Genomic DNA, 27,972 nt, shown 5'->3' on the forward strand with positions numbered 1-27,972 from the left:
TCGTAGAGAACTATTTAGCGAAAATTCATTAACTCATAAACATCTAGGTAACATATAATTAACAACTTATATTTCAGCAACAACAATAGGATCATTTGTCATTTCTTTAAGTTTCGAGTCGGATATATGAATGGCTCCCGCTACCAACAGCAGCTGCCTAAATAATTTACAAATGTCGTAACAGTGTTTCTTTCTATGCATCTTAAACTCTTATGATCATTTCCAGTCGATTATTCAACGCCAGTTTTTATAATGTAATGTTCTTTTTCAAAATCGATAGATAACCCATTTTAGAATTGTCATTTTAAAACGTACCTAAACTTAATTTCAAGTAACGAACTAATTATCACGAGAATTTTATTGAAACATCCCAAAAATATAGAAAAACTTTAAATTCTAATATTTTTCCCTCGCATATGTTACGAGTTAAAATCCTTTTAACGCATTTGCGCATGCATTTGTGCGCAGGTGACTTTCTTGTAACATTATTGCGCATCCTTCAAAATTGTTTTCAATTTTTTCTTTCTTTTGCCTTTTTATCTTTTTCATAGAGTTAATATAAGATTTACAAAGTAATATTTGCAGATTATAAGAACAATTTAACATAATATAAAATCATATTAAAGGGGAAAATGTATATGTTTACACATACAGTCGGCAATAAAAATAGATGGACAGATAGTGGAGATAGATATCAATGAAGTTTCGTTAAATATGGCTTGTTTACAGAAAAGTGTAAATTAATTTACTAAATAATTTATATAGTATAAGCATATATAATAAATAAAACTTATATGCATATAACACTAGTACTAGTTCGATTAAACTTCATTGATACCTACTTCCGCTACATTTTCACTTATTTTTATCCCCAGTTGTATCTTATTTTCAATTCAAAACAACCAATATAGACAGAATATTTGTAATTATTCCTTTTATACGTTTTAAGATGATGAAATTTCAAGGAAGTCAGAAACAATTTCCATAGAGTATGGCACAAATCGTTCTGAAGTTTACGATCTACAATGCCGAGGTATCGACTAGTCTACCAAAAATTGTGATTTTAAAAGGATGATAATCTAGAATCTCTATAGAACTTTGTCTAAAATTTTCAATTTACTTTGTGCGCCGTTTCTTTATTCATTTTCATTAATGATTCTCTTAGAATCACGACTCCAGATGATACATAACGGTCATATCTCCCTAATGATTTCTTAAACATTTTTAGAAATTCTCATGAGCCTTTCGGTGCACATGGTTCACTTGCGCAAATGATACTCACTCGAAATCTTGTTATATTAATGAATAAAAATGTAAAAAAAATGAGCTTTCTCTATTGGAAAACATAAATAAAGTCAATACTCGAAGCTTTGAAACCATTTGCATTAAATGCTCGCTTGAGTACATTGTAGTTCAGCGCCATCTTTGTCAACATTATAGTCCAGAATGATAAAACAGTGAGTAGCATTATCCTTCAAATTGAGCAAGTTTTCGTTCAACAATGATATTGAAAATTTCAATTGATATTAGTTCCATATTCAAATGGTAAACAGAGAAGAGCGATTTTTGCAAAAATGTACAAAAAATAATGTACAAAAAGTATTCATTGTAGGAATAAACAGGTGTCCTTACCCCCATTTTTGTTCTTCATTTAAATTCCTCTTTCTTTTATGTGCGTTACTAGTTTTCCTTTGATATTTACATAAGAACGTAGGTCATAAATCGATTAATTCGCAGAACCTCTTTTCTCTTTTTAAATACGTTGTTGATATGGCCTCAGAAATTCTGCGAAATTCATATACAACATTCGTTCCGTAGCGAGTATCACTGGCGCAGACGAACGTTTCTACGTTAGCGTGTAAAACGAAAGTGGAAACGTCAAGCGACTAATGATTAAGTCTGCGTAATTCCATGGCTGCGATGTCGTCCACGGATATAAGCTTCTCTATGGGGATGCAAGAGAGCTCGCCACCGACGCATGATTGTGGTTGTTGCCATCTGGCTTCTTTCTCCGCCACTTTGGCTTTCAACTCAGCCTCTCTTGCTCTCCGTTCTTTCAGCTTCAAGGAGAAGATCGCCACAGACCTAGCTCTCTTCATCAGACTCTGTTTCACCCTGGTCTTCTTCGCTTCCCTGTCCTCTTTCGATGGCTTCTCCTCCTCCTGACTTGAAATTGTTTTGTTTGAGTCTGAAAGACCGCTTGAGTCCTTCTCTTTCTCGGCGTAATAGGACGATTGCTGTTTGTAATCCTGCATCTCTCGCTGATGTTGCTGATACTGTTGCTTCTCTGCCTTTTCTCGTTCCCTTTCTCTCTCGGGGGAGAATCGGAACTTTTGATTTCTGTGAGTCACTGTCCATGGCGGGGCAGATCTTTAAACAGAATTATGAGTATAGTTTGATACACTAGATTTTTAAGAAGATATTCTCTTTAATCCTACACTTCAAGACAAAATATGTAAGATTACCTAAGAAGATCACTGTCCGATGAGGATGCAAGATCTTTCGAGACGATACAATCAGTGGACCTGTGAAGAGTCAACTCGTCTCCGCTTCCACTAACCGTACCAGCTCCACTGATCTCGGAATCGCTGGACTTTCGACCACCAGCTTCGAGACCTAATCTTCGAACCCAATCAACACCTCCATGAGGTCCAATTGTTAAGTGATGACTGTAGTGGTCAGTTCCACCCGATGCCTCTGACTCAGTCTGAAGCCATTCCCTTGAACGCCTTCCTATTTATAAATAAAAAGAAAATGTTTTTTATATAGTTAGAAAACATTAATGATCTATTTAGCAAAAAATTCATGTTTACTAAATTAAAAATAAGTTTATTAAACTATACATTACATTAAATATATGTCATACATCCTTCTATTAAGCGTTTCTTATAAGGGGGGGAGGGCGGAGAAAGAAGAAGAAACTATCGAACCTCGTTCTGCACCAGGAATAGAGCATCTAGGTGAATTGTGAATATCACGAACGCTGCCCGTAGTGTTTTCAGTCAAGAATTGGGTGCTTAAGTCACTGCTGCCTGCGCTACCAGGAGTCTGGACTGCGGAAGGTGTTTCTGAGATCCTTGGCACGGATGCTGCGCTAGGTGTCGGGGGACTACTGGGTGTCTGGGTGGACGACGCTAGGGTCGGTGTATCCGGAAGACTGGAGGATGTTGCTTCTCCGGTGCGGTCGGAAAGTAGTTGTTGTTCTTCGCTCTCACCGTCTGCTGGACTCACCACGAATCTCCCTGAGTTCGAGCGAAATTAATAGATGGTAGGAGGGAGGACGAGAGATTGTGGGCGTCGTGTTTACCCGATCAGTCGGCGAATAATTGTTATTAGAAATAAAAAATTATACAGTCAACTCGAGAATTTATGAAATTTTATCTAAAAATTCCTTAGAATTCCTCGAGCTTTGGGAATATCTTAGGTTAATTCTTTAATTCCTTAAATTTACAGAGTTTCTAAAGTTCTTTGAGTTTTTTAATTGTACTTCAGGTTTCTTGAGTTATTTGAGTAGCTAAAATTTCCTAACTTCTTTGAATTCTACAATTCCCTGGAGTTTCTTGGGATTCCTTGAGCTCTGAATACCAAAGTTTCTCTAATTCCTTGAATGTACAGAATTGAGCTCTTTGAGTTTTTTCAGATCTATTCTAAGTTCCTTAAGTTTTTAGAATTTTTCAAGTTTTTTAGATTCTTCGAATCCCTTAAGTTTTCGAAATTTTAAAATAATTTTGGAATTTTCCAACTTCTCTTAAGTTCCACGAACTTTTTTTATTCTTAGATTTTCTTCATCATCTTTTGATTGTTTCAGGTTCCACAGAGTTCTTGGAATTCTTTGGAACCCCTTAACATTTTAAAATCATTGCGAGGCATTGAATTCAATACTGATCGGGTCCCGTAAGCAGGAGAATTGTCTCTAGTTGGAGAAGAAGCGGAGTAAGGAGGAGAATGTTGCGACAAGACTTACATTACGTAGCTCGTTACATTTAAAAACGTGATATTACTGTTTACTTACCTATCACTGTGGCTGGATGTTGTTCTGGTGACGGAGTAGACGACAGTCTTCTGACTGCTTCTCTTCTCAAAAATTCTACCTTGGCCATTTCCGTGGCCACCCAATGCGGAATATCCGGAATCGCGCAGATTATTATGAATCGTATTCCCAGCATAATGTGCTCCAGGGCGACTATCAGCAAGATTGTTTGCGTGGCTGACATCTCCGGGAACATTCGTTGCACCTGCCCGCTTAACCCGATCAGAGCGCAATTGACTAAAATCGCGACCAGGCCCATTGCTTCCATGGCATTCTAATAAATAAAAAAATTTCATGTTATTTCTATTTAAAAATTGAATTATTCTATAAACATTTTGTAATTGATAGTAGTATGTTTTATATTAGTATATTTTATTTATGATAACTTTTGGTAAATTGAACTTTTATTAATTACGATGATAATTACAGTGGTTTTACAGAGACTTTTATAGATGAAATTTTGCTGTATTTATTTATGTATTTACTACTCACTTGCCAAGTTCCAATATTAGAAACTCTTCGACCAAATGGCCTTTGAAGGACGAAGCAAAGTTTGAAAGCGTCGCCGCGTAGTTCAAGAAGATTTCCAAGTAACGCCGCCATGGCAGCCAGTGGAAAGGCTGAAGAAAACAGACAGACGTATCCCAATTGTGACAGCATCTCTAGATGCTCTGAAAATGCTCCGTCGTACTGCGAATGGAAATATTTCTGCATAAATCGTTTATGAAAATCTTCTAGAGGCGAACTTATCATTATTATTATCATTATAATTATAGCATGTACATTACTCTTAAAATAGAGTGATACTGTAAATAATTAGTTAAGTTTCCTGTGCAATTCGTTGCAGGTTTATTATCTGAAATACATATATAATTATTCTATTTGTACATTCTATTATATTATTAATATTATATAATATAATATACTTTTGGATAAGAAACCTGCAACAAAATTTTTAATTACACATATAATTTAAGAAATATCATTCAGAAAAATGTTCTATTAGGTGAACAATATATGTATCTAGCATAGGTAGTGCAAGGGTCACTATGCTTTTCGAACAAAACATAAGAAGCCAGCGCTTAACATGGAGTTAGCGTGACAAGCTGTGAGTCGTTCCATTCACCCTTTTGATTACTCTATTGCTTTTTACAGTGTACTTCAGAATTGTAAATCAATCAGGCAGAAAATTGAACCCAATATAGTGAGTGAGTAGGCGTTTTTTAAATATAAAAGTAAAACATGATTGAACAAACAGACGCTGTATATTTCAATTTATATAACATTCCTTTCTTTCCATTTTATCGTTTAATGCGATGATAAGCGCAGTCGGTAATCGAAAGGATGAAGTATTTAACGGTAAGATGATCAGATGACATTACCTTTTTAGTAGATACCTGTGCGTTGTCGACAGAATCAGTGGGAAACGGAAAAAAATCATTAAAATTTTGCAAAAAGAACCGATCACACGACACAGGACAACATTCATTAGCTCTACCTCTTCCGTTTAATCCTACCATTCTTCTTCTTTTTGCCCCCAAAATAAAATTAATTGAACGAAGAATGACTGTACACGCAAGCGAAGGATCGTTAAAAAGATACCGTAAAGGAGAAATAGAGTATTATGATGTGATCAATAAAAGAACCTGTGTCCACCTTGGCACACTTCATTATTCAACCTCTAAAATATATAAACATCTATTACAATATAATAATGAAAGAATACACAATGACAATAGGATAATTAAAAAAGATACAATGATTTTATTCTTTTAGGGACACAGTAGCTAGAAAAAGTATACATTCTATTTATCACTACATTTATATAATATTTAATTAAGACTAAGTATGTTAAATCTCATATCATTTAATAATACTTTCATATGAAGGTAAAAAATTAATATTTTGAAAATAAAAAAATGCTTCATTAGAAAATAAGAATATGTACAAATACTTTTTGTAGTCACTGTAATTATAAGTTTTTCAATTCGTTGTTTAATTCCAGTTCTCGTTTAAATAAGCCCACCAAGGCAGATCAGGTTCAGTGCGCAACTGCGTGAGTGCATCAGAAACGAAAGAAATTAGCTAAATCTAGTTCAAACCTTGAACGTAACGTCACTAAGTAGAGAATTAGTGGGATGTCCTACTCTGTAGAGAGAACTCTCCAATTCGGCCTGGCTGACGTTTCTCGGCTGTTTGGATTTCCCGCCATCGGAACGTTCGCTTTTATCCTCTGTATTCTTTCGTAATTCGTCATCCTCCTCGCCAGGTGGCGGCCTAGCCTCGCTGGGACTCAACGCGCCAAAAAGTTCGAAACTCAGTCTAGCCAATCGCAGCTGCTCTATCAGATACGGCACGGCGGACTCTTTCAAATTGCCAATCACTTGACGCGCTATCAGCAGTGCGGCTAATTGCTGAAATCATAACCAACAAGATTTATTATTGTTTTTTAAAAATATTTGTAATCTTACGAACTGTTTTAATAATTTAGTTTCTTTAATTTTGAATAAACGAAGAGTAAATTTTAGAACATAGCATACAGGTGGTCTTTTGGACCTCTTAAATTTGTAATTTTTCTCTATACCCTCTTTAATTTGTTAAGTACAAATTTTTATATTCCTTCATTTGAATTTTTTGTTTAAATTGTGAGTTAAAGTAAACTTCAGAATATAGGATTTTTCATAGATCAGATTTTTATTATTTTTTATTTGTTTCATCACAATTAAGACTTTATATTCTATTGAAGTTTCATTTAATTTGGAGTAAAAATTTCCAAGATACATTTAAATATATTTAGAATTTAAGTCCTAGCATTTGACTGATCTATTCTATTTATTTTTCAGAGTCACTGTTTTCTAAATTGTGATCATGATTAACCATTATATACTTTTCCTGTTTGCATTCTATCAAAAACAATCTAATATTTTCTAGATACTAATTACAGAGATAAGAATTTGCAAGGATAGATAAGTCGTAATAGAAAAAACGAGACGATATCTAAGTTTGTCTAAAAACTCTGTCTATGGACATTCTCGAAGAAGAACTTCGATAGAATAAAGAAAGAAGAAGAAGAAAAAGAAGAAGAAGAAGGAAAAACCGGGATTAAAGGGATCCTTACCTCTTTAAGTCTCTCTTGATCCTGTAGGTAGAAGGCGATGTAAAATAGCGATAGGAAGGAGTTTACAAACTGAAACTGAAATACATAGTCTCTTCTGTATACTCTATCTGTCGTGGTGAATTAAACATACACTAGAATGCACGAAATATAAGCGCATGTATATAAAATCACGCCATATTCTAACAATTAAACAATTATGTTTTGAAGAAGCGCAAGCAAGAAAGTAGTCTAGGAGAGTATTGAATTCTCATGCAGCGACAGAGACAGCCAGAGCAAACTTTTACTTTTCAATTGATCGAATCGAAGCCGAAGAGCTTTTATTTAATATTATAATTAATGGTCCACCTCTAAATTTGTCTAGAATAGAACAAACTATCTTTATTGAAAAATTTTAACATTGCAATAATAACGATAATTTTTTATATTTTTTTAGCGTGAAATCTCAAAAGAAAATTGTATCTTCTTTTTGTTACTGAATGTATATGATTGAATTGAAGTGTATAAGTGAGTATTTTATCATTAAAAAATGCACATGCTTCACAGTAATATTTAAAACATTATTTGAATTACTGAATGATATATGTTTCACAATGACATGTATTAGGTTTTCCAGAATCGCCATGGTTGAGAAGCAATGTCAATATCAATCAATGTAAACGTTGAATTTTAAGAAAAAAAAGAAGGAAAAATAAAGAAAAAGAAAATGGTATAAATTCTATGATTCGGTTAGAGGAGGACACACAATAATACAGCTAGTACAACATACAATAATAATAATTCTAATCATTGCAAATGGAGAGTTCTTCTTTATTACCAGTGCCACCTTGTAGATCAGATGATTCTCGTACTCGGTGTCTAGCCGATAGTTTTCTGCGTCCAACACACAAAAATCACAAATACTATCTACTGTAACATGACTGCTCTCCAGTATGTAAAGAAATGAAAAATATGAGAGAGAAAAAGAAAGATTAAAAAAGCAAAAAAGGAAGAAGTTGAGAAAATAATTAGTGGAATAGAAATATAATTATAACAAGATCTATAATATAATGTATCTCGTTTGTTTGATATAATTTTTATAATACCAAAGAGGATACAAAAACACTCTGTTTTATAGATCTGTTTAAGTCATGTTCGTTAGTCAGGGATTATACATAGTTCTGAATTAATCTCTAGAAGAAGCTAAGCCGTGGAAAGATTCGAAAAGTATTTATGCTATAGGCTTTTGATAGAAAAAAAGAAAAGAAAAACTAGACGTGCAGATGTGTCTCGTGAAGATACACAAAATCGATGTGAAGAATTTTATAGAAAATGTTCATCCACCCTCGCATGTCGTATCTCGCACACGGCTAATCAATCGTGTCGAGAATGAGAGTGATAGCAATACTATGGGAACTAAAATAATGTACATAATCGTTGTTCGGCGCATCTAGACGTCCTATACGTACCCATGTCGTTCAACCATACAGCGACTTTGAAGTAAGCTTCGTCCATTAAAGCTATCACTACCGCCAGTAGAACTTTTGGCACATAACTCAGCCAGAATGCGTGTCCTCTCGATTCGAGACGAGCGTCCCACCAATCCTGTAATTTGTAAAATGTATTTCATATACATTTATAGGTATATGTGAAACATTGAGAATCTGGCTTCGTTTGAAAAAAAAGTAGAAGAGCAGTATTTTAAAAACAATAGAATTGTTACTTGCTGGCCAAGTAATTGAGAAGTATTGATCAATTAGTCTTTTATGATATTTCTCTAAAAAACGAAATTTTAATTAAGAGAATGCAAATTTATGATATTGTCAGATAATATAAAAAGCTTGTTAAGATAAAATATATTATATAAAGTATATTAGGTGGATGTATAATATATTTTAAGATAAAATATATTATATAAAGATACACCATATGATAACGGTACATTATTATAAAACATAGTGTTGCGTATTGATAAAAGTATTATTATATATTTTAGAGAATCTGGAAACAAAATAATTCTATTAAGCAATGGAGTTTGTGTGTTACGCAAAGAAGTTTAACAAATTTGACGAAAGTTCATCGGCATAACGACAAATTGATCGTGCAGCACTTGGCTTTTATTCAACTGATTTTAATTGCTAAAGAATTCGGCGTTTTTTCTCATCAAGTTCTGGACAGTTGGGTAGAAATATCGTCTCAGCCTCTAGAACTAAATCGTTCCCGGACTTTTTTGTTCCTCGATGAGATTTTGTAATAAAAGTTTGCAAGCGCGACTTCAGGCACGTTGCCAGATTCAGTGATTACTGGGAATGTCCATTGATCGCTCCATTTATGTCTTGAATATTTCGAAGGAATTTATTAAAACTCGAATTCAAATAACAAAAAGTTGGAAGAAATTTTTAATTTGTCAGCTGGAAAAAATGAATTAAGTTATTCTATCTAATTTGTTATTTTTAAATAAACTTTTACAACTCATAATTTATAATTTATAGTATGCTTTTGTTAATAACAGAAATTTATGTGATCTAGCTTTAGATTTCCTTGTTTTCAAAAAGTATTTAATTTTAGGAAAGCGATACAATTTCTATTCTATGAAGTGTTAAATCTACATTATATCACACATACATGTATAAGAATGAAACTAAAATTATGCTTTTTCAGATGTATGCTGAAAGGAATATCTAATTAAGAAATGGTTTTATGTTGTGTAAACTTCTTTAGAAGGAACTCCAAAAGTAAAATTTTCTTTCCAATAACACGCATCTAAAAAAACATTAAAGTATATGTCAGGAATTTAGATCTGTTTAGACCTATCTTATTGTAAACTTCTACATTTTCCTTTAAAGTTTTATTCTGAATAAGTACTCCAGATAAACATATTAATAGGTCGAATAAATCATGTATTTAATCAAGTATTCCATATTCAATAAGTTTTTGTTCATCTAAAAGTACAAAAAATGTCTCGAACCTGTATTTGAAAGCTGAGGATCATCACAATGAAAACGAAGAATAAGCACGCTGCGATAATTGGAACGCTGACAAAGTACCGGAACATGTTTCTCTTCCATCTAGGATATGTTGGCTCTAATCTCCCTGTTACAGCTGAAGTTTCCAAAGTGCCCTTCAATTTCGGAAAAGAGAGAAGAGGAAAAGAAATCATAGCATTGGAATTATACTTAGTACAATTAACTTCAACTAACTGTGTTTTAAAGCGAAAAACGTGTGGGAGAAATCGAGAGTGACGCTAGTGATCGCCAGGAAACTTACCGTGAACAAGGGCCTAGGCTCGACAAGTAGGTCATCTCTTTGATCCAAAGTACCCCACCTGTAGGCCAATTCGGCGCCCCTTCTTTTCCAGGTTTCCAGATAAACGGTGGCCCAGATCACATTGAAGACGGAGAATAGAACGTACGCTACGTCTTCCACCGCTTGATTCCTGCCGATGATGCCGACCTGGAAGATCAAATTAAAACGAGATAAATGTTAACAATGCTATACTACACTTACATAAAATCTTATTACAATATTATACTGAGTCGTTATGAGGCTGAAGGTATTTATGCAAATTCATATCTTTGTCAATATAATCGAAAAGGTGGAATCCAGACACAAGTCTGTTTTATCTAGTAAATATTACAATAAATACTACATTTTCTATATTTCACATATTTTTGGGTATTATGTGCATTCTGTGGATTTTTGAACTTCTACTTATCATAACTCATTACATATTCCAAACGCAAGAATATGTAAAACTAGAAATTAAGGACAAAGTGGTTAAAAATGGTTAGGAGGAACATAATTTTATTCGTAGAAACGCTTTAGGCGAGTTCGACCTTCTTCGAGAAGCTAAAATAATCATGAACATACTCTATAAAAAAGCTATTAGTTACAAGATTAATATTATTGAAAATTATAAAATGAAAATATGAGAATTGCTGGGTATTCAAAATTTGACTTGTAGCTTCGTTGAAAGTTTTTTTAGCCAAAAATTTGAGACTTTCATGGTTCGGTATTACAGAATTACTTTTATGGATAGTTACTTGGAAAAAATATTCTCATGTTCTACAAACTATAGTTAATACTTGTAAACTGTAGGAATATTTATTTCTTTTTTTACCCAATATATGGCACCCACTGCAGCTGGAACGATCAGAGCGGTGGTGTAATGACCGAGCCATGCGAAGTACATGGTAATCTTGACTCCGAAGTATTTACAAATGTCGTCCAAGGGTTGGGGGCTAAGAAACGCGCGAACCCATGTTCGTTGCAGTTTCTCCAACGCAGGCAATTCGTGAAGAGGGAAGACCTGGAAGAAAATATATTTCTTCTTATAAGCACAGGTACAACAATAAGTTGAAAAGAAACAATCAAATCTTTTTATGAAAAGCTAAAAAATTATCAAGAAAGTTGAACTTATCAACAATTAATAATAATTAATAACTTCTCAGAATAATATAAATTTCTTTAAGAATTCTTACAGATCCAATTTAAGTAAGACATTTTGATTATTCACAAGAATTCTTAAAAAAAATACTATTCTGTATTTGCAGATCAAAGATCGTTTAGCAAGTAACACTAACCTGGGATATAATCCCAGCAGAAAGGCATTTTGGAATAATTGCTTGACCTTCCACCATCTTAAGTCCGGATAGACTGTGAAGATCCTGCGGACCCGCCCTAAGAGTATGCAGCAGGTGCAGGACTAGCGATTGCCTTTCCTGAGTAGTGAAAAATCGAGATTCGTCGTCGCTGCCTTCGAAACAGCTCGATTCAGAACCTACGAATTCTTTCAATCCTCCACCGAACTCTTGACGTAAAGTCTTTGGTAAATGCACCTCTTCGGCAGCTTTCAATAGTCTATCAATAAATAAGTATCATTTTCAATTTTTTTAATCAAATCAGTTTGGTTCCTGAGATTTCATATAATCAATAGAATATAATGATTATAACTTAAAATATATAAGAAATATACTTACACACTAAAGGGAGCTGTTAAATAAAAGCCATAAGTGTCTGACGAAGTATGATGTCGCACATGCACCACTAGGCCCGGGGTTCCCGCCCGAAGACGGCCTAGGAGCCACATCAGAGTTTCATCGCTTGCTCCGCTTGGAAACATCATCACGACATCGCATTCCTGTACAATTGATCATTCATATTTGGTGAATATCGATTATCGATTACAACAAATCTTTATGAATTTTTAGTTTTAGAGTTCTTAGAGTTTAAATTCCTGGATTTCTATTTTTTAGTTTCTTGGGATTTGGATACTTCAATTTTTAGAACTCTTTAATTTCGTAGAGTTTCTTAAGTTGCAAAATTTCTCGGACATCTAGGATTCTTTTTTAAGTTGTTCTCAAGTTCTCAAAGTTCTTCAAGCTAGCTGCCTCGAGATTCCATTTTACCAGTTTACTAATTTTATTCCATATCTCCATATCATCGAAATAATCAGGTTTCTCGTAAGAAATAAGATACACTCGAATGTCCACAAATCAGAACCGTGATGTTATTTCGTACTTATCGCTGGACAAGGTAAACTTATTTCCCTATGGAATTGTAGACCGTAGGGCGAATTATACATGTGTTCTGGCACAGGGGGTAAAGTCGTTTGCCCTGGCCGTCTTCCAAACGGTAGCAGATTGCTTGATATTGACAATCTACGCGCGAAGATATCCTGATGGCACGTCTGACCCAATACCGCCGTCGAAATTTACTTCTATTATCCGTATTATCTACTCTGTTGGAATTAAAAGAAATCCTTTTTTCTCAGAAATTGCTAATATTTACTATATTTATACATAAAGAGCAGTGTATGAGAACATGACACTAGATGGCAGTGACGAATCATGGAGCGTAGCCAAACAAGTACAAAGACTAACTTTAAGGCTATTTTGTTACGAAGATTTAATTTATAATTGATGTGCTAACTAAAACTTACGCTATATACTAACAACGCTAATTAGATTGTATTACATAGTTTAAGAGAGAACTAAGAAAAAAAAGACTTCAGAGTTTACAATTAACTTTTGATGTAACTTTAATTGTAATTTTGAGCCACTATATTATGAGTAGTACTGTGATATCGGTCTCTGTGTAATGTAGTCTCTGACAGAAGTCAAAACTTCTGTATTTAGTATAAAATATTGAACAATGAAATTGTAAAGTGGAAAAGAATACTTCCATTTTTTTCTTCCTATCTATTATATTTCTTCGCTAAACAAGTTCCCCGACAATTTTCAATTTTCTACCACATTATGCGCAAAAAAGAAAAACAGCTAATAATGCCAACTTTTCTACGTGAGTCGAATAAAAAATCTCACGGAGGAAGCTGAATTTCCGGAACGCAAATGACGGCTGGTATTGCACGGTATATGGAAAAAGTTACGTAACAAAGAATAGAAACCGCGCGTGGGCACGTCTTAGGATATCTCATCGGAACTACTATCGTTACGGGGATGAAGATGACGCTTTTTAAAAGGTCACCTTATATTAAATTAACTGACGACCAGTGAGCAGCACGTAGATCCAAAAAGAACGCGGACATAAATAAATCTTAACGGTGGTTAGATGCGTTTAATCCTCCGCAACCTTGTTACAACACAGGATGGACTTTTTCGTCGCTCTTTGATCGTTTGGTTGGTTGAAATACAGTTATGAAGTCATTTTTCTGGGCATGACATTGTTTGAACAGATTTTCCCAAGAAAACTAATTCAGAAAAAGCATATCCGATTAAAAAAGTAATATTGTTTTAAAAAGTATAATTTTAAAATAAATAAAAATACTTTATAAATAAACACGAGCAAACGAAAAAGTTTCGTTCATAAAATTTTGTATTCGTTTTAATGAATATCATTGAAGTTTACCACAGCGAACATTGTCCATTCTAGTAAGAATTATATATATGTTTAACATTGGTAAAGCACGCTTTAAAGATCTTGATGCTCTTTGTGTTATTTTACTGATTTGAATAATTGTTTGCACGTTAGTTTTGTATTTTTTCGTTCGTGTCTTATACACACTTTAATTTATCGATCTTCTGCCTCCGTTTCGATGAATTATTCCTTAGAACGAGGGGTAATACAAGTTTCATGGGTTTTTGCTTTCACTTCCTTGCCTCGTTATTACTGTTTTACTACATCTTTCATATTTTGTATATTTTTATAGTCCTTATGTATTTATATTTTTGCATGTTTTACTTTTTTCATATTACGCAGACATCCTCCGTGAGTATTTTAATGTCAACCTGCTTTCTTTTTATCCACGTCGCATCAACTTTACACAAATGATTTTAATCATAATCTGAAATTGAAGAATTAAACTATAGGGTCCATATTTCTATATAGATCTATATCATTTCATTCTATATAGATATATATTTATATCAAAGTAGAAAAACTGCAAAATATTAATCACTATTTCAACAAATTGCGATATAAATATAAATATTTTAAACGGAAGTAGGGGAAAAGAAATAGTAACATAAATATAAATTTATCCTACAAAATGCATATAAAATGACATTATATTAAAATCTTCTTTGTATGTATAGATATACGTATGGCCTTCGTCGAGGTTTAAATTCCTTATCCACTACTGTTCTTGTCATTTTCTTTGTCCCGATATCCGAAATATGAATGCTTTGACTACTGGCCGATCTTACGACCTCGTTACATCATATTCTGTGCCATATACCTAGAATGTTTATATATAGAAATCTTTCATGAATATATTATGCGGATGATATGAAACATTTTGAAATGTCTCTAACAGTGTAATGAGATTTGACTACAATAACTATATGTAACGTACAGAATTATATTCTAAAATTATACAATTCACTATTTGATAATTTACATGAAAATTACATCTAGAATTAAGTCTAGAATTAAGTATATGTGTAGAATAATTCTTAAACTTTATTAAGATATTTTTGGGTATTAAAAAATTCTATAAAAGATATAAGATATTTAATGTAAGTACATATTTTAGAGATTTCATTAATAAGCCTCGATATTCACTAGGACTATCTTCAACATTTATTACAGCTTAAGCTATCATAACATATACTAATTTTTTTACTAAACGCTATATATTTAATTTGTTTGTTTGTAAGTTTTAATTTTTTAGTAAATATTGTGGCTTATTAATGTAATTGTTAATTAATAATGTAATTATTTAATTACTTTGATATATTTTGTAACTTCTACATATAAACATTTTCACATTATATTACTTTATTAATACTTATTTACTTTATTAATATAATCGTAACAGTCTTATCTCTTTATGATGCTAATGAGATTTCAAAATATTTTTTACAACACATACAATATATACATAAAAGTTTCCTATTATAAGTGTTAGAATACTCTTGTGAGCTACTATACATAGTAAAAGAAATAGCAGACATCTTAATAAAAGCACGTAACAAGCTTTGAATAAGTGGCAGGCTTGAAACCTCTCGTTACAATTTCCTTTCGAAGAGCAACTTGTAACATCATCAAACAGTTTGTTTGACCGGTTGCCAGGAGTTCATTTGTTTCGAAACTTTTCTCCCAAACTGACGATAGTGAAGGCATACACAATGATGATCTCGCCAAATTGCAGTTCCGATGTCGGTATTATCGACATATCGGCACAACGATAATGCGCCGTATCACGAATAGAAAAGTTGACCGAAAATGTATGCGAACGTAAAAATACGAAAATTTTAGAATATAGAAATGTATCGACATAGAATAAGTAAATAAAGAGCTACAAATGTATAACAATAATGTGAAAAGGATAGAATTGGAAACATATCGTAGGGGAATCAATTTCACTGGTTGACCATTTTATTCGCTAACGCCACCTTTCTCAATTCTTTTCATTCCTACACGCTTGTTAACGATATTCTTAAGATTCCCTTCTAGATGGCTGACGCGTCAAATTCTTACATGACTGTAGTGCGAATTCGTATCGAATCATAGTTCTAATAGTTGTTTTATAGTACATGGATGTACATATTTTATTTACAATTATAGATAAAATATGCGATAATAATAAAATTTTACAAGTAAATTTTACAAATTATACATAAATTGTTCGATTATGCCAATAACACGCTAATTTCATAATATTATTAATTGGTTATTACATCATTGTATTAGACAGCCCTGATACTAATCTACTAATTATAAATTGATGATTTAGGATTTGCACGTCATTTCTAAGCTCCGCCCGTCCTACACGCAATCGTTTGATCAATAACGATAAAATCAATAGCCGTAGAACGCGTTCCCGTAAACAAGAAAGCCAATCCCAATTATAAACCGGGCATGTAGTAACGTAGAATAACGAGGATGTGTGCAACAAAATTTGTTTGTACGTCACGTGGATACCGTACACTATACACGATGGATTCCCTGTGCTCGTCGTGTATTGATTTCAATTGGTCAGGAATATGGTGATAGATGAGCCATTCAGATGCATATAAGGATCCGGTGTGCTCGGGCGTAGAATCAAGTTGGAATGTTTTTGCACACGTTCTCACCACTGGCTTCTTGCTTCGTCACAGATAATTCAATCCGCACAATGGTCGAGTAATTAGCGGTTATATTGGTCGAACATGTGTTACAGCGAATGCTGACATTTTTTTCAATCATGGAAATCGTTTACGATAACAGTGAAAAATTGTTCTATCATTTTACATGAAAAACGAGACGAAGAAAAAAGAGACCTTGTGGTATGTACTAGGTGTTTCTTTTAAAGCATTTTTGTTTTTTTCCTTTTTGAATATATAAAAGCAAACCTTTTTTAACGTTTAAAATTAAGTATACTGAATGTAAAAATTTTTTTCACCAAATAATAAATATTTATAATAGTTGATAATAAGGAGATATTTAAAGAGATTTGCCAAAGCACTGATTGTATTGAATTTGGTTAACCTCAAACTTGAAACTGATGTGTAACAGATACATTGCAAATATAAATAATAAATACATATATTATTTGACAATATTATACAGAATTCTATAAATGTATAAAATCCATCATATATGTAACAAAGTGCAGAAACACTACGCTATCCAAGGATGAAAAAGTAATAATATTAAATAATGAACTTATAAAAATATTTTTCATAATTTGTAGTAACCTTTGTAAGGAAATGGTAAATAGAGGACATAACAAGACTACAGTGGTACATAATAGAAGTATGTAATGATTCGAAAACGTACTTGAGTTGGAACCTTCTGTATCCATAGGCGGCGGGGGGTCATCAAGTGGCCTGTGCATGGTATCTTCCGCCTGAGTAGACGAGATGCTGCAAAAGAAAAGGAAAATGGAAACGACGTGTTGTTATTAAATATCGATCCATACCAGTCCTGATGTCTCCTAACGAGACACATCGTTAGCGTCGTGTTATTTTTCCAAGGATTAATTTTCCGTGAACGTGATGAAGCGAGAACGCGGGTTTCCTTAATAAAGCGGCAAATTGCGGGGTTTAATAGCTCGCGTAATTGATGGAAACGCGACGATCCATATAACGAGACGTGGAAGCGGCCCCCGAGCTGTAATTCGCCTAACCAGTCTAACAGTCCTCTTCTTCGATTAAACGATAATATGTAAATGAATTGAATCTGAATTTCTGGTTGTTGTTGATTTATCGATTTTATCTATTTTAAAGAGGTAATGTATATTCGAAAACGTACTACTGGTGGAACAGATATTGTGAGGTTATGAATTGAAGCGATGTTTGTTAACATCGACTGATGTACATATGTAGATGAATTTAGGGTCACAGGTTGTTTACGCGTGTGGTAACATATATTTATAATGATATATGAAATTTGTCTGCGATAGCTATATTATAAATTTCTTATACAATTTTTCTATACAAAATTTTATTTTCATTTTCTTATGCCATTCGAAAATATTCAATTATCACATTTCATGTGTCTTATACAGCACATCTTTTTCTTTAATGTAATGAAGAAGCAGATCTCTTTTTTCTGGAGACATACTCGACAGATATAATTAACTCGAAGATAAAGAATTGGAAAGATCGTCGAGTATCAAAACGAAGCACCGAGAATTTTTAACGAATTCGAAGCAAGTCGCAGACAATTCAACGATGATCATTAACGAAATACTTGGACTGCCTTTTTCGTATAACGATAATACTTATTTCAATTTCCAGTCACCCGTTTGCTTTTATAGAATAGAATAGAAGAAAACAGAAGAAAGAAGATACAACTACGTGGAACGACTGTAAAATATGTGAGCTTCCTTTGTTCGATAATAAATTAAATTTAGACTAGTTCATGCGTTGCGGAGTCATTAATAAATTTCTTTTCTTGTCCAATCAAATTCCACCGCAATGTACAATGCTACCTTTTGAATTATTAAAACTCTATCATTTGTTGGATTATCGTTCATTCTTTGAAATTCTTATAGATGGGTTTAATTATAAAAAATCTCCCGAAATTAAAAAATTTATTATCCTTAAAAATATTAATTTTTTTAACAGACTTAAAAATAGACAACTATAAATATATAACACCAACAAATAGCGTGACAGTATTATTTCATCTCTTTTTCCTCTTCATTAAGTAACTTGAAAAACGTTTTCAATCCTGGTATTTTTTAATCAAACTTACCAAAATTTTTAAGAAGATGAATCTTTTAAACGAATTTAAAGATAGACAATTGTTAAAAGATAGTGCAACATTATTGTGTGATCCGTTTTCTTTTTCAATAAGTAAGATTAAGAAATGCTTTTAATCCACGTTTTCTATCAAACCTCCCAAGGACACGTTGTATTAATGGCGATTTGAAAACTTCCTCGCAACCAGCTCCTATCGTAAGACCGCAATAAAAAGAGTTTCACGCTACCGTGCCGAAGGTAATTTTCTGGCCAACGGTTACGAATCAGGAAATTGCTCAGCGACCGCCGTGATATCGTAGCTTCATTGGATGCAGGAATTATGTTTGTTTCAATCTATGTAAGACTGTATCTTCCCGAAATTTCGCCTAAAATTTAGAATTAGTTATTTTTCTTTTTATAGAAAATTAGGTAATTGGACTATTGTTTAATTTTATAGAAAATTAAATAATGTGACTACTATTTTTGTACTAAATATATAATATCTATTTCTTTCCTTGGAAGAGAGAAATATAGACGAAGGTATTTCCCTCAATTGAGAACATTAAAATTCATCCAAAGCCTAATATAAAAAATATAAAAAACATATTATTATATTACATAATACATTATATTTATATATAATGTTTCTTATTTTATTAATATTTTATTATTTATAAATATAAATTTTGTAAGATTCTGCAACATTGTCAGGAAAGATCTGAACACAAACTTCCGTATGGTTTGTATTCTGAAAGTTAAGAGTTCCACCCTCCGTTATCCATCTCTATGGAAAATTGCATTTTCCGAGCTGGCGGAGTTTGTTGTATAATGCACTGTATTTCGTTCGTTAGAACATCATTTGCACGTTCAACACGCGGTACGAACACGAAAAGTTTCCTTTTTCCCTTTTTAACGTTCTACTCGTTCTTCCGGTGATAAACGACGTTGCAGAGGTGTTCGCGGGGTAGGAAGCGGAAATTCTAAAGGGAAATTCGATTTTTATTGTTCTTTGTGTATTACATGCCTTACCATCGATAGAAAGAACGGTGGTATTAATTTTTTGCAGAATCGAATAACACACTGGCATTTGTTTTACTTTACGCAGGATTGTGCAAAAGGTACATTTCCTTTAAAACGAAATGTACCTTTTTTCAAAGTAATTCTGATTTTCTCTTTTTTTTGTAAGTTAATTTCTATTTAAAATTCAAATTGTATATAATTTATATAAGAAATTACTTCATATGGAGATTTATTTGTTTAAGGTAATAAAGGTGAAATATAATGACAAAAAAGTATTTTTATCTAACAGTTAAATTGCAGTAAAAAATTAAATTATTAATATTTAACTACTACTGTATATTAGTAATTCATCTTTTATTCTTTTTATATTACTACCATTATAGAACGTAATAGAATATTGACAAAAGTAAATTGAATTAAAGAATTTCTGGCAAAGTTTCTCTTCTATAAATCGCACGAACATCAACGAAGAATAAATGTGAAATAAAATAAGCATATTTTTGGACTATTACCAATCAATGTGTCATATTTCTATCATACGACCAATAACGATTTTATAGATTTTATTTCTCCACAGAATTATCTTAAATTAGCCATGATATGTTTTTAGTGTGGTTATTATGATTTTTATATTCCTATTATACTTTTAACTTTTATGACCGTTTAACTGCGGTGGACAACGTTTGATTGAACGACATTAAAATCACAGCAGAATAAAATTGAAGAATTTAATGCACCATCTTTTTATTTTTGTAAATATCGTACATAAGTTTTATTTATAATAAGATTTTACTAAAACTTTCTATATATTTTACAAAATGGAATGTCTTCTTGTAAAAAGTAATGTGAGATTTATTAGGTGATAGATACATGAAGTAATATGTAATAATATTAAAAAATCATCATTGAATTATTAAAATAATAATAAATAATCATTAAAAGATTATTGATACAATGGTTAACATGAATATTATTACGTTATCGAACTTCAGTTAGGTGACAGAAGAATAAGCAACCTTTTCCACTTTTATCTTCGTATATAAATACCAAACACAGTAACTTTACTATAGTATATTTTTATATTCTTATATTGAGTAACTATTAATGGTAACAATTGGTTTAATTATTATTAATTATTAAGAAATTCATAATCATTTATATGATACTATGTATGCCTGATATACTATTTTTTTTAATAAATAGAAAGCACATAGAACAGCCAAGCTTTAAGTGCAAACTTAAAAAGGCAACTTTTCTAAAGCATGTACGTAAATATGAATTTTTATATGTATCATAATAATACATTTATCTTTCCTTGTGTTGACTACATATATACAATTTTTCACATGTTTTGTAAAATCAAAGTACCTCAACTTACAAGTGAAAATGCCTGATACCTAACAGAAACGTTACAAAATATATTAATGGCTTTTTCGCGGGTTAAGTAAATCTATTGAATATTAAACACTCTATTACATCTAATCGATTTACACGCTAAATAATTATCGAGAAAAACAAATATATGTTCAAATACTTTCCTCATCCACTATAGACACGAATTAATTCATCAAATTATACACGACTCTATAGACCTAATCTTTACAGTACTCTACACTTTATGCTGCACTATCCAGTTGAGTGGCTGCTACAATAATTGATCGAGTTTTGTTCGAGATCCTGTCATCTCGAGACCTCAATTATGCATAAATTTAAGAATTGAATAAACCCGAAACTCTAGTCGAATTGATGAAATGTTATCTTGCAGGGTACAGAGGCTTGTACGCTTTCAACATTTTACATCTCATACAATAGTTCCAGTCTATTAAATCGACCGTATTTCACCCATAGCCTGTTCTCTCAAGTGTTGCGTGATATTATGTACGCGTCTCTGAACACGCTATCTTCTAGAAGAGGCACGGCGACGGTTGCCTTGGTTTCCATGGAGGAGGAAAGTATCAGTTAAAACCTTTCGAACATCCAGAGACGGAATATCGTAGAAACGAGCGTTGCTTTCGAAAGTTAGAAATACTTCTTTAGGAACGGTTAAAAGGAAGGACAGTGATTTATGAAAATATTCGAACACAACACAAAAAATAAAAAAATTTATGAATATAGTCAGGGACAAAAATAAGATAGTGGAAGTAAAATATATGCACCGACAGATTCGTCAGAATTTTTAAAAACGTTTATGAAATCATTCAGGAGATATGTAGAACCGTTAAGTTTTAACTGAAGTCGCGATTCTACGAAAATCGTTAATGAAAATGAACAAAAAAGACGATGCGCAAAGTAAGTTGAAAGTTTTAGACAAAGTTCCATAGAGATTCTAGATTATCATCCTTTAAAAATCACAGTTTTGGTAGATTAGAGTTTACACCTCGGCATTGTAAATCGTGAATTTCAGAAAGATTTGTGTCATACTATATGAAGATTGCTTTTGACTCCCTTGAAATTTTAACGTCTTAAAGCGTATAAAAGGAAAATTTACAAATGTTCTGTCTATATTAGTTGTTTCGAAATGAACATGAGATATAGTCAGGGACAAAGATAAGTTATATAAGGAAGTAGGTATCAATGAAGTTTAATCGAATTAGTATTAATATTATATATATATAATAATTTTATTTATATTTATTTATATTAATGATGATAATTTTATTTATTACGTATCTGTATAGTATATAGAGTATTTACTCAATAATTGAAATTAATTCTCATATTTTTGTGCAAATAAGTTGTATTTAACGAAACTTCATCGATACTTATTTCTACTTAGTTCTGCTACTGTCCGCGTATTTTTGTCGCTGACTATACGTATATATGCATATATATATATGTATTAAAACATATACGTTGTTCAAAATATTTTAAAATTTCTTTAGCACTATAATGAGACGCAGTAAGCAAAAGATTTTTTATGGTAAGTGTCCAAATATTTTTGTGAGCCACTATACAGAGTCATAGTTGCAATGTTTGGTCGAAAATTTGTTATATGTATACCGCGTGTGATGACATTTTGAAGTCGTAGAGTTTGTTATTCGATGTTAAATTACTATACTCGATGGCTCTAAAGTTTTGTTATCAGATATGAGGCGTGGAATAATATTCTGGAATTATAGGATTTATTAGTCAACGCATTTAGAGATCGAAGTTGTTTTGAAATTAACTCGATATGTATGTATGTATACATACTAAATGGCAGCGTAGAATAATATTCTGGAATAGTAGTATTTAGTATTTAAGTATGTAGATATCGGGTGACAATAAAACTTTATCATTTCATATAATGTAATACAAAATTATATATTCTAAAATGATATAATTTATTACACACATACACATTTGATATTCTAACTCCATATACTATATACAGAGTAATTTTTAGGACTTTATTACTATCTTTTTTAGCATACTTAGTTGGTATACTTAATTTACGAGATATGACATGAACGTTACGTGTCTTTTAAAGCAAATCGATGTCAAACGTGTGGCACTTTATGACTAGTGTATCGATCATCCCATTTCTTTGCGTTCCATGCGTTGGTAGTATCAGTGGCACGTGCTTTTCAAGCTATAGTGTACGTGTCTTTTCGCCGTATGGCTTCGCATTCCTGACCCTAAATAGCGTCGTATTCTGTTTAACTTAACTCACCTAATTAATTCCTATTAATTGACTTACGTTAATTTCGTTTAGAGAGAATTGCATATGTAACTTGAATATGTAATTCTTTATTTTTAATAAAGAATTATTTAATTCACCATTTGAAAGACACTGAAAAATGATACGAATAATATAACTTTCTAAAAACATACCTAAGTTTTTAATTTCTAATAAATCAATTTATTAACATTATTATGACTTTAAATGTTAAACCATTTTTATTTAATCACTATCTTATTTTTTTAGTATATATAATTCCTACTTTTTTATGTAATACTAATTTTAATAATGTAACGAAATAAACTATTATCTTAGAAGAACCAGATCAACCATTCAAAGGATGTAAAACACACGAAACATGTCCAATGATATGAAAATAAAATATCGAAGAATATCATTGTGTCGGCCTATTACTAATTAATGATTCGAACACTCAAAAAAACACTAGGAAATCACTTAAGCGTCTTTAGAAATCTCCATTTCGTATATTGACGATAGGAGTCGTTTCAGGACTGTTCACACGCCTCATTTTGGCAGGTAATAGAGGGGATGGAGCACTCTCTTACGTCACGCTCAAGTATATACAGTTACACTTCATACCACCATTTCACAGCCCGCTATATGTACAGGGTGACCCTGAAAAGGATAGTTTTCTTAAAAGGCTACACATAATCGGTAAAACTGATATAACTATCAGGAGCTAAAGTTTGCACATTTCGAGGGTAAAAATACGTAATTTGAGACATTTTCAGCAATATGAGAAGTTCAAATCTTATTCAAGGCCATATGACGTCAACTTGCTTTTCCAAAAGTAAAGATGCGTCTTAACCATTTTTGTATTTCATGCAACACGTAAAGATTGCTTCTTTAACTATTATGGGAAAATATTTTAGTGTAAAAGTTGTTTGATTTAATGAGTGAAACTTGATAGAATATTTGACTTTGGTTTCTACACTATTATCTATAAAAATTTCGATATCAACATATAATTTTTTAATGCAACTATGCAGTTTTATTATTGTGAAATTATTGCACTTTAAACAATTTTCAATAATATATATGAAATGTATGTTCTATGAGTTTTTAAATTCTAAAACCTACGATTTTTATAAAAGTAAGATGATGAAATTGATTAATCGTTTAGAAAATGTTTGGTTGTTGCTGAGAAAGTTAACCTTAGTGAAGGAGGTTTTTTAAAAATGCGGAGAATTTGAGGGAAATAATTTTAGTACAGTGACCTTTCTCAGTGCTTAACGAGCCGTTTATATAGAATGAAGAGGCTGCATGCTGAGATATTACGTGTGAAAAGAACCGCCATTCAAGTTTCAATCGCGACTTTTTATGTAGAGGAGAAGCTATAAATATTAAAATGATCTCTTGTTTTGCAATACATTTTTTGTAATATTTCTGGTATCGTTTGCAAAAATGGATTTAAAAATTCCAACTACAGTTCACACGTAATAATGTATAAAATTTTGCGGTTAAGAACAGAAATGTTCTGTTTTTATTAATCAATACAAGAAAAGTTAGTATCCACATTAATTATCAAAATCATGAGAATTTAAGATAAAACATATTAAATCCTATTAAATCATATGATAATAATCTTAAAAAGTATCAAACCTAAAAACTGATCATAACCTCAAAAAATATTAATTAATTTAATATAATCACATTTTAAACTTCATAATACTTAAAGTAGAGTATATCATTGAAATAAATCCCACTAAATCAGGTAATTTCATCTACTATGCATATCACTCTGCAGTAATAATATAGCCACATTGTGGCGCGAGGTAGTCGTGCATCGATGAGATGATCAAACGTATTCGTCCCGTAGAGATTATCAACGCTGCATAAAATTACATTCGCCGGATTACCGGTATCGAAAATGCGAACCTAAATGAAAATGCACAATTACCGCTATAGAACGAGGTCCCTTAGTGTTGCACGGATTTTTAGAATCACGTAATGTTCGCATTCAAGCGATTCATGGTGAGAATTAGAGTAGGGTTTATATGGTGTACTTTTGTGGTATGTTCTTTAATTCTAATTTACCCCTCGGTGATGCTTGTTAATCAACACTGGATGTATTACGCGGAAGTAATTTTTAGGAATTTCTTTAGAAATTTTTTTTAGTGATGAGTCAAGATTAGGAAATTTTTTATATTTTCTAGATCACAAATCGGATTATTAATAGTATTTATTGAAAATTTTCTGTTTTAATGTTAAGAATATGATATAATTAATTCCTGATAAAAATGAAATAACTCATTAGAGTCATTTTTTAAAAAGAATTTCATAGCAAAACAATATTATTGAAAATAATTCATACAATAATTCACAAAGGAAATGTAAATACGGTTTCCCCGAACAAAGTCGTTTAAATAGATGGATCCAATTACTTCCGACACGGCGTAGAAGATAAAGCCACAGAGAGTCGAGTTATCACGTTTAGATATGGAGTATCCGTTTCAGCGAAATTCTGTGGAGTAGCATGATCAAATCTAATAAAATTCCTTTGTGAATCTAGCTGCTCTTCCATAATTAGATAATTCCTATCTCAAATCCTCTGAGAAATGATTCAAAAGAAATTTTTAAATATTAACATCATTTTTTGCCCAAGACCATTTGAACAAATATGTAGTCGATCTTCAGCTATTTCTAGAAACGCAAAGGAAAAAAGCACGATATAAAATGGATTATTCGCTTTAAAGGTCAACTCATGACCGATTGTATCCTGACGGCCACAGGGTGAAGAAACTCGACCGTTCGAACGCTAGCTAGATGCGAGATACGACGTTTGAATTCCAACTAAACCACACTGGTATCGCTGAAATTTGCTCGAAAATGCAATGCCCTTAGGCGATAATGCGCTCTCTCGTCAGCTTGCACGCGATTACCGGCCCCTACTCTATTGGTCTAACCCCCACTTCGCTATCTAGATCTCGAAGAGTCGACACGAGGAGAAGCGACACACGACGATTATTTGCATTGAAAATACAGCCAAAAGTTGATTTTCCAAGTTTTGCGTCATTCGTAAAATTTTTAGTGGCAAAAAGAGTTGAATCTATGATTTATAGATGAATCCTTAAAATAATACAGTACTTCCAAAGCAATTGGTTCATTTAAAGTTTTGAAATAGCAAAGTTCTTAAGTACTTCAAAAACTGTGGAAAGTTTTAATTACATGAGTTTTTCAGAAGTACATATGTATATGATGTACGATATTTATATAGGTTCTTCATCTTTGTCTCAACTGTTTTTCTATGAGATTTCAAAATGAACTACCAATGATTTGTAAATATATTTCAAGAATCCAACATTCAGAGGACAATTATATTCCAATTCTTTTTTAACATCATTCTAAAGAACATGATAATATATTCACCTATAATATAAACAAATTGACTCGTTCTCCAGAGAATGGTCACAATTCTCAAAGAGAACGCGGTTGCGAAAGAACCGCGAATCAAGACATGCGTACGCAGCCGAGTGGAGTTGGGTGCAAAGGGGGATAAGCTGAATTCAGAGGGGGCTCGCGGGCTAAGAAGGGGATGACCGGGTGGGCGTGTGTACGAACCATTTTTGGTTCAGAAGGTGAATCGATTCTTGGATGAAAATAAGCAACCACGAAAATCATTGACAGTGATTTAATAGACACCTTCCCACATCGCGATTATTGCGCGAGTTTTCGTAACGAAACCCATCTATCTTCTGTACATACACTTAGCCCCATGTATTTACAACGGCGCGGCATTGAGAACGCGCGCACCAACGCCGCTGAGATAGCATCCGTGACTGCGCGCACTGCGGACAGCGAATATACTCTTTCTTATGTTTTCTGACTGAAACGTATATTTGCAGGGGCAAAGAATAACGGTGCAAATACCGATGTATTGCATGTCTAGATGTCGTCCAATAATACGACCGAATTCGACTGTATAGTCGTTGAGTTCTGTCGGTTACTAGATTGGTTGCATTTGGTGTTTATCACTGAGAATATGTACTAACTATCGCTACGAATTATTCGTATTCACACGAATGCATGTACTATCGTTACGCCGAACGAATTGTACCACATTATGTCTACTTGATGAAAAATCAAACATAGGGGATGACAAGATGATTTATGAGTTTGGGATCAGTAGTACTACAAATGGAGGAGATTTATTAAAACTCACCCTTGTCGAAGGTTTCTTTGGCCGCGTGTATGACCTTCCTCCGTCTAAGACCGTCGCCCGCGAGGACGGTCGTCATCGTGCTGGAAGCGGTGCCCGTCGTCCTCTCATCTTCGTCACTGTTCGCGCACTCGCCGGAGGTGGTCGATGTACGGTGGTCGAGGAGATTGATCGGGGACCCCTCGCCGCCTGGCATAATGTCCCGATTAGCAGGACCGTCACGTCCTTAACCGAGGACCTTTGCGCCTGAACTGAACTCGCTCCCTCTATGCACCCTCTATTCGCGAACTCTCTTCGCCCTTCGTCTCCGTTGCATCGTTTCGCGGTACTGGCCGCATAGTGGCGCCACTCTTGCGA

The 27,972-nt window shown here is 32.8% G+C and overlaps 1 protein-coding gene across 6 annotated transcripts; it reads right to left on the reverse strand.

Annotated features, from left to right (window-relative positions):
- Positions 1 to 38: 38 nt before the first annotated feature.
- Positions 39 to 27,959, reverse strand: LOC122569800 (anoctamin-8-like). 6 transcript variants are annotated; one of them, XM_043731394.1, is made up of 16 exons: positions 27,619 to 27,959; positions 17,346 to 17,431; positions 12,104 to 12,264; positions 11,708 to 11,984; positions 11,245 to 11,433; positions 10,392 to 10,577; positions 10,093 to 10,245; positions 8,594 to 8,729; positions 7,963 to 8,018; positions 7,149 to 7,223; positions 6,133 to 6,444; positions 4,523 to 4,720; positions 4,013 to 4,304; positions 2,931 to 3,242; positions 2,466 to 2,733; positions 39 to 2,370 (listed from the first exon to the last, which is right to left on the reverse strand). In XM_043731394.1, the coding sequence occupies exons 1-16, from the start codon at positions 27,809 to 27,811 to the stop codon at positions 1,887 to 1,889; spliced, it is 3,378 nt and encodes a 1,125-aa protein (XP_043587329.1). In that variant the 5' UTR covers positions 27,812 to 27,959; the 3' UTR covers positions 39 to 1,886. The 6 variants fall into 6 exon arrangements, with proteins under 6 accessions (XP_043587329.1, XP_043587332.1, XP_043587331.1 ...); XM_043731397.1 differs by having other exon boundaries at positions 6,178 to 6,444; positions 27,619 to 27,811; XM_043731396.1 differs by having other exon boundaries at positions 2,931 to 3,218; positions 27,619 to 27,811.
- Positions 27,960 to 27,972: the final 13 nt, after the last annotated feature.

The sequence above is a fragment of the Bombus pyrosoma genome, linkage group LG7, assembly GCF_014825855.1.
Source record: "Bombus pyrosoma isolate SC7728 linkage group LG7, ASM1482585v1, whole genome shotgun sequence".
In the NCBI taxonomy this organism is placed as follows: Eukaryota; Metazoa; Arthropoda; class Insecta; order Hymenoptera; family Apidae; genus Bombus; species Bombus pyrosoma.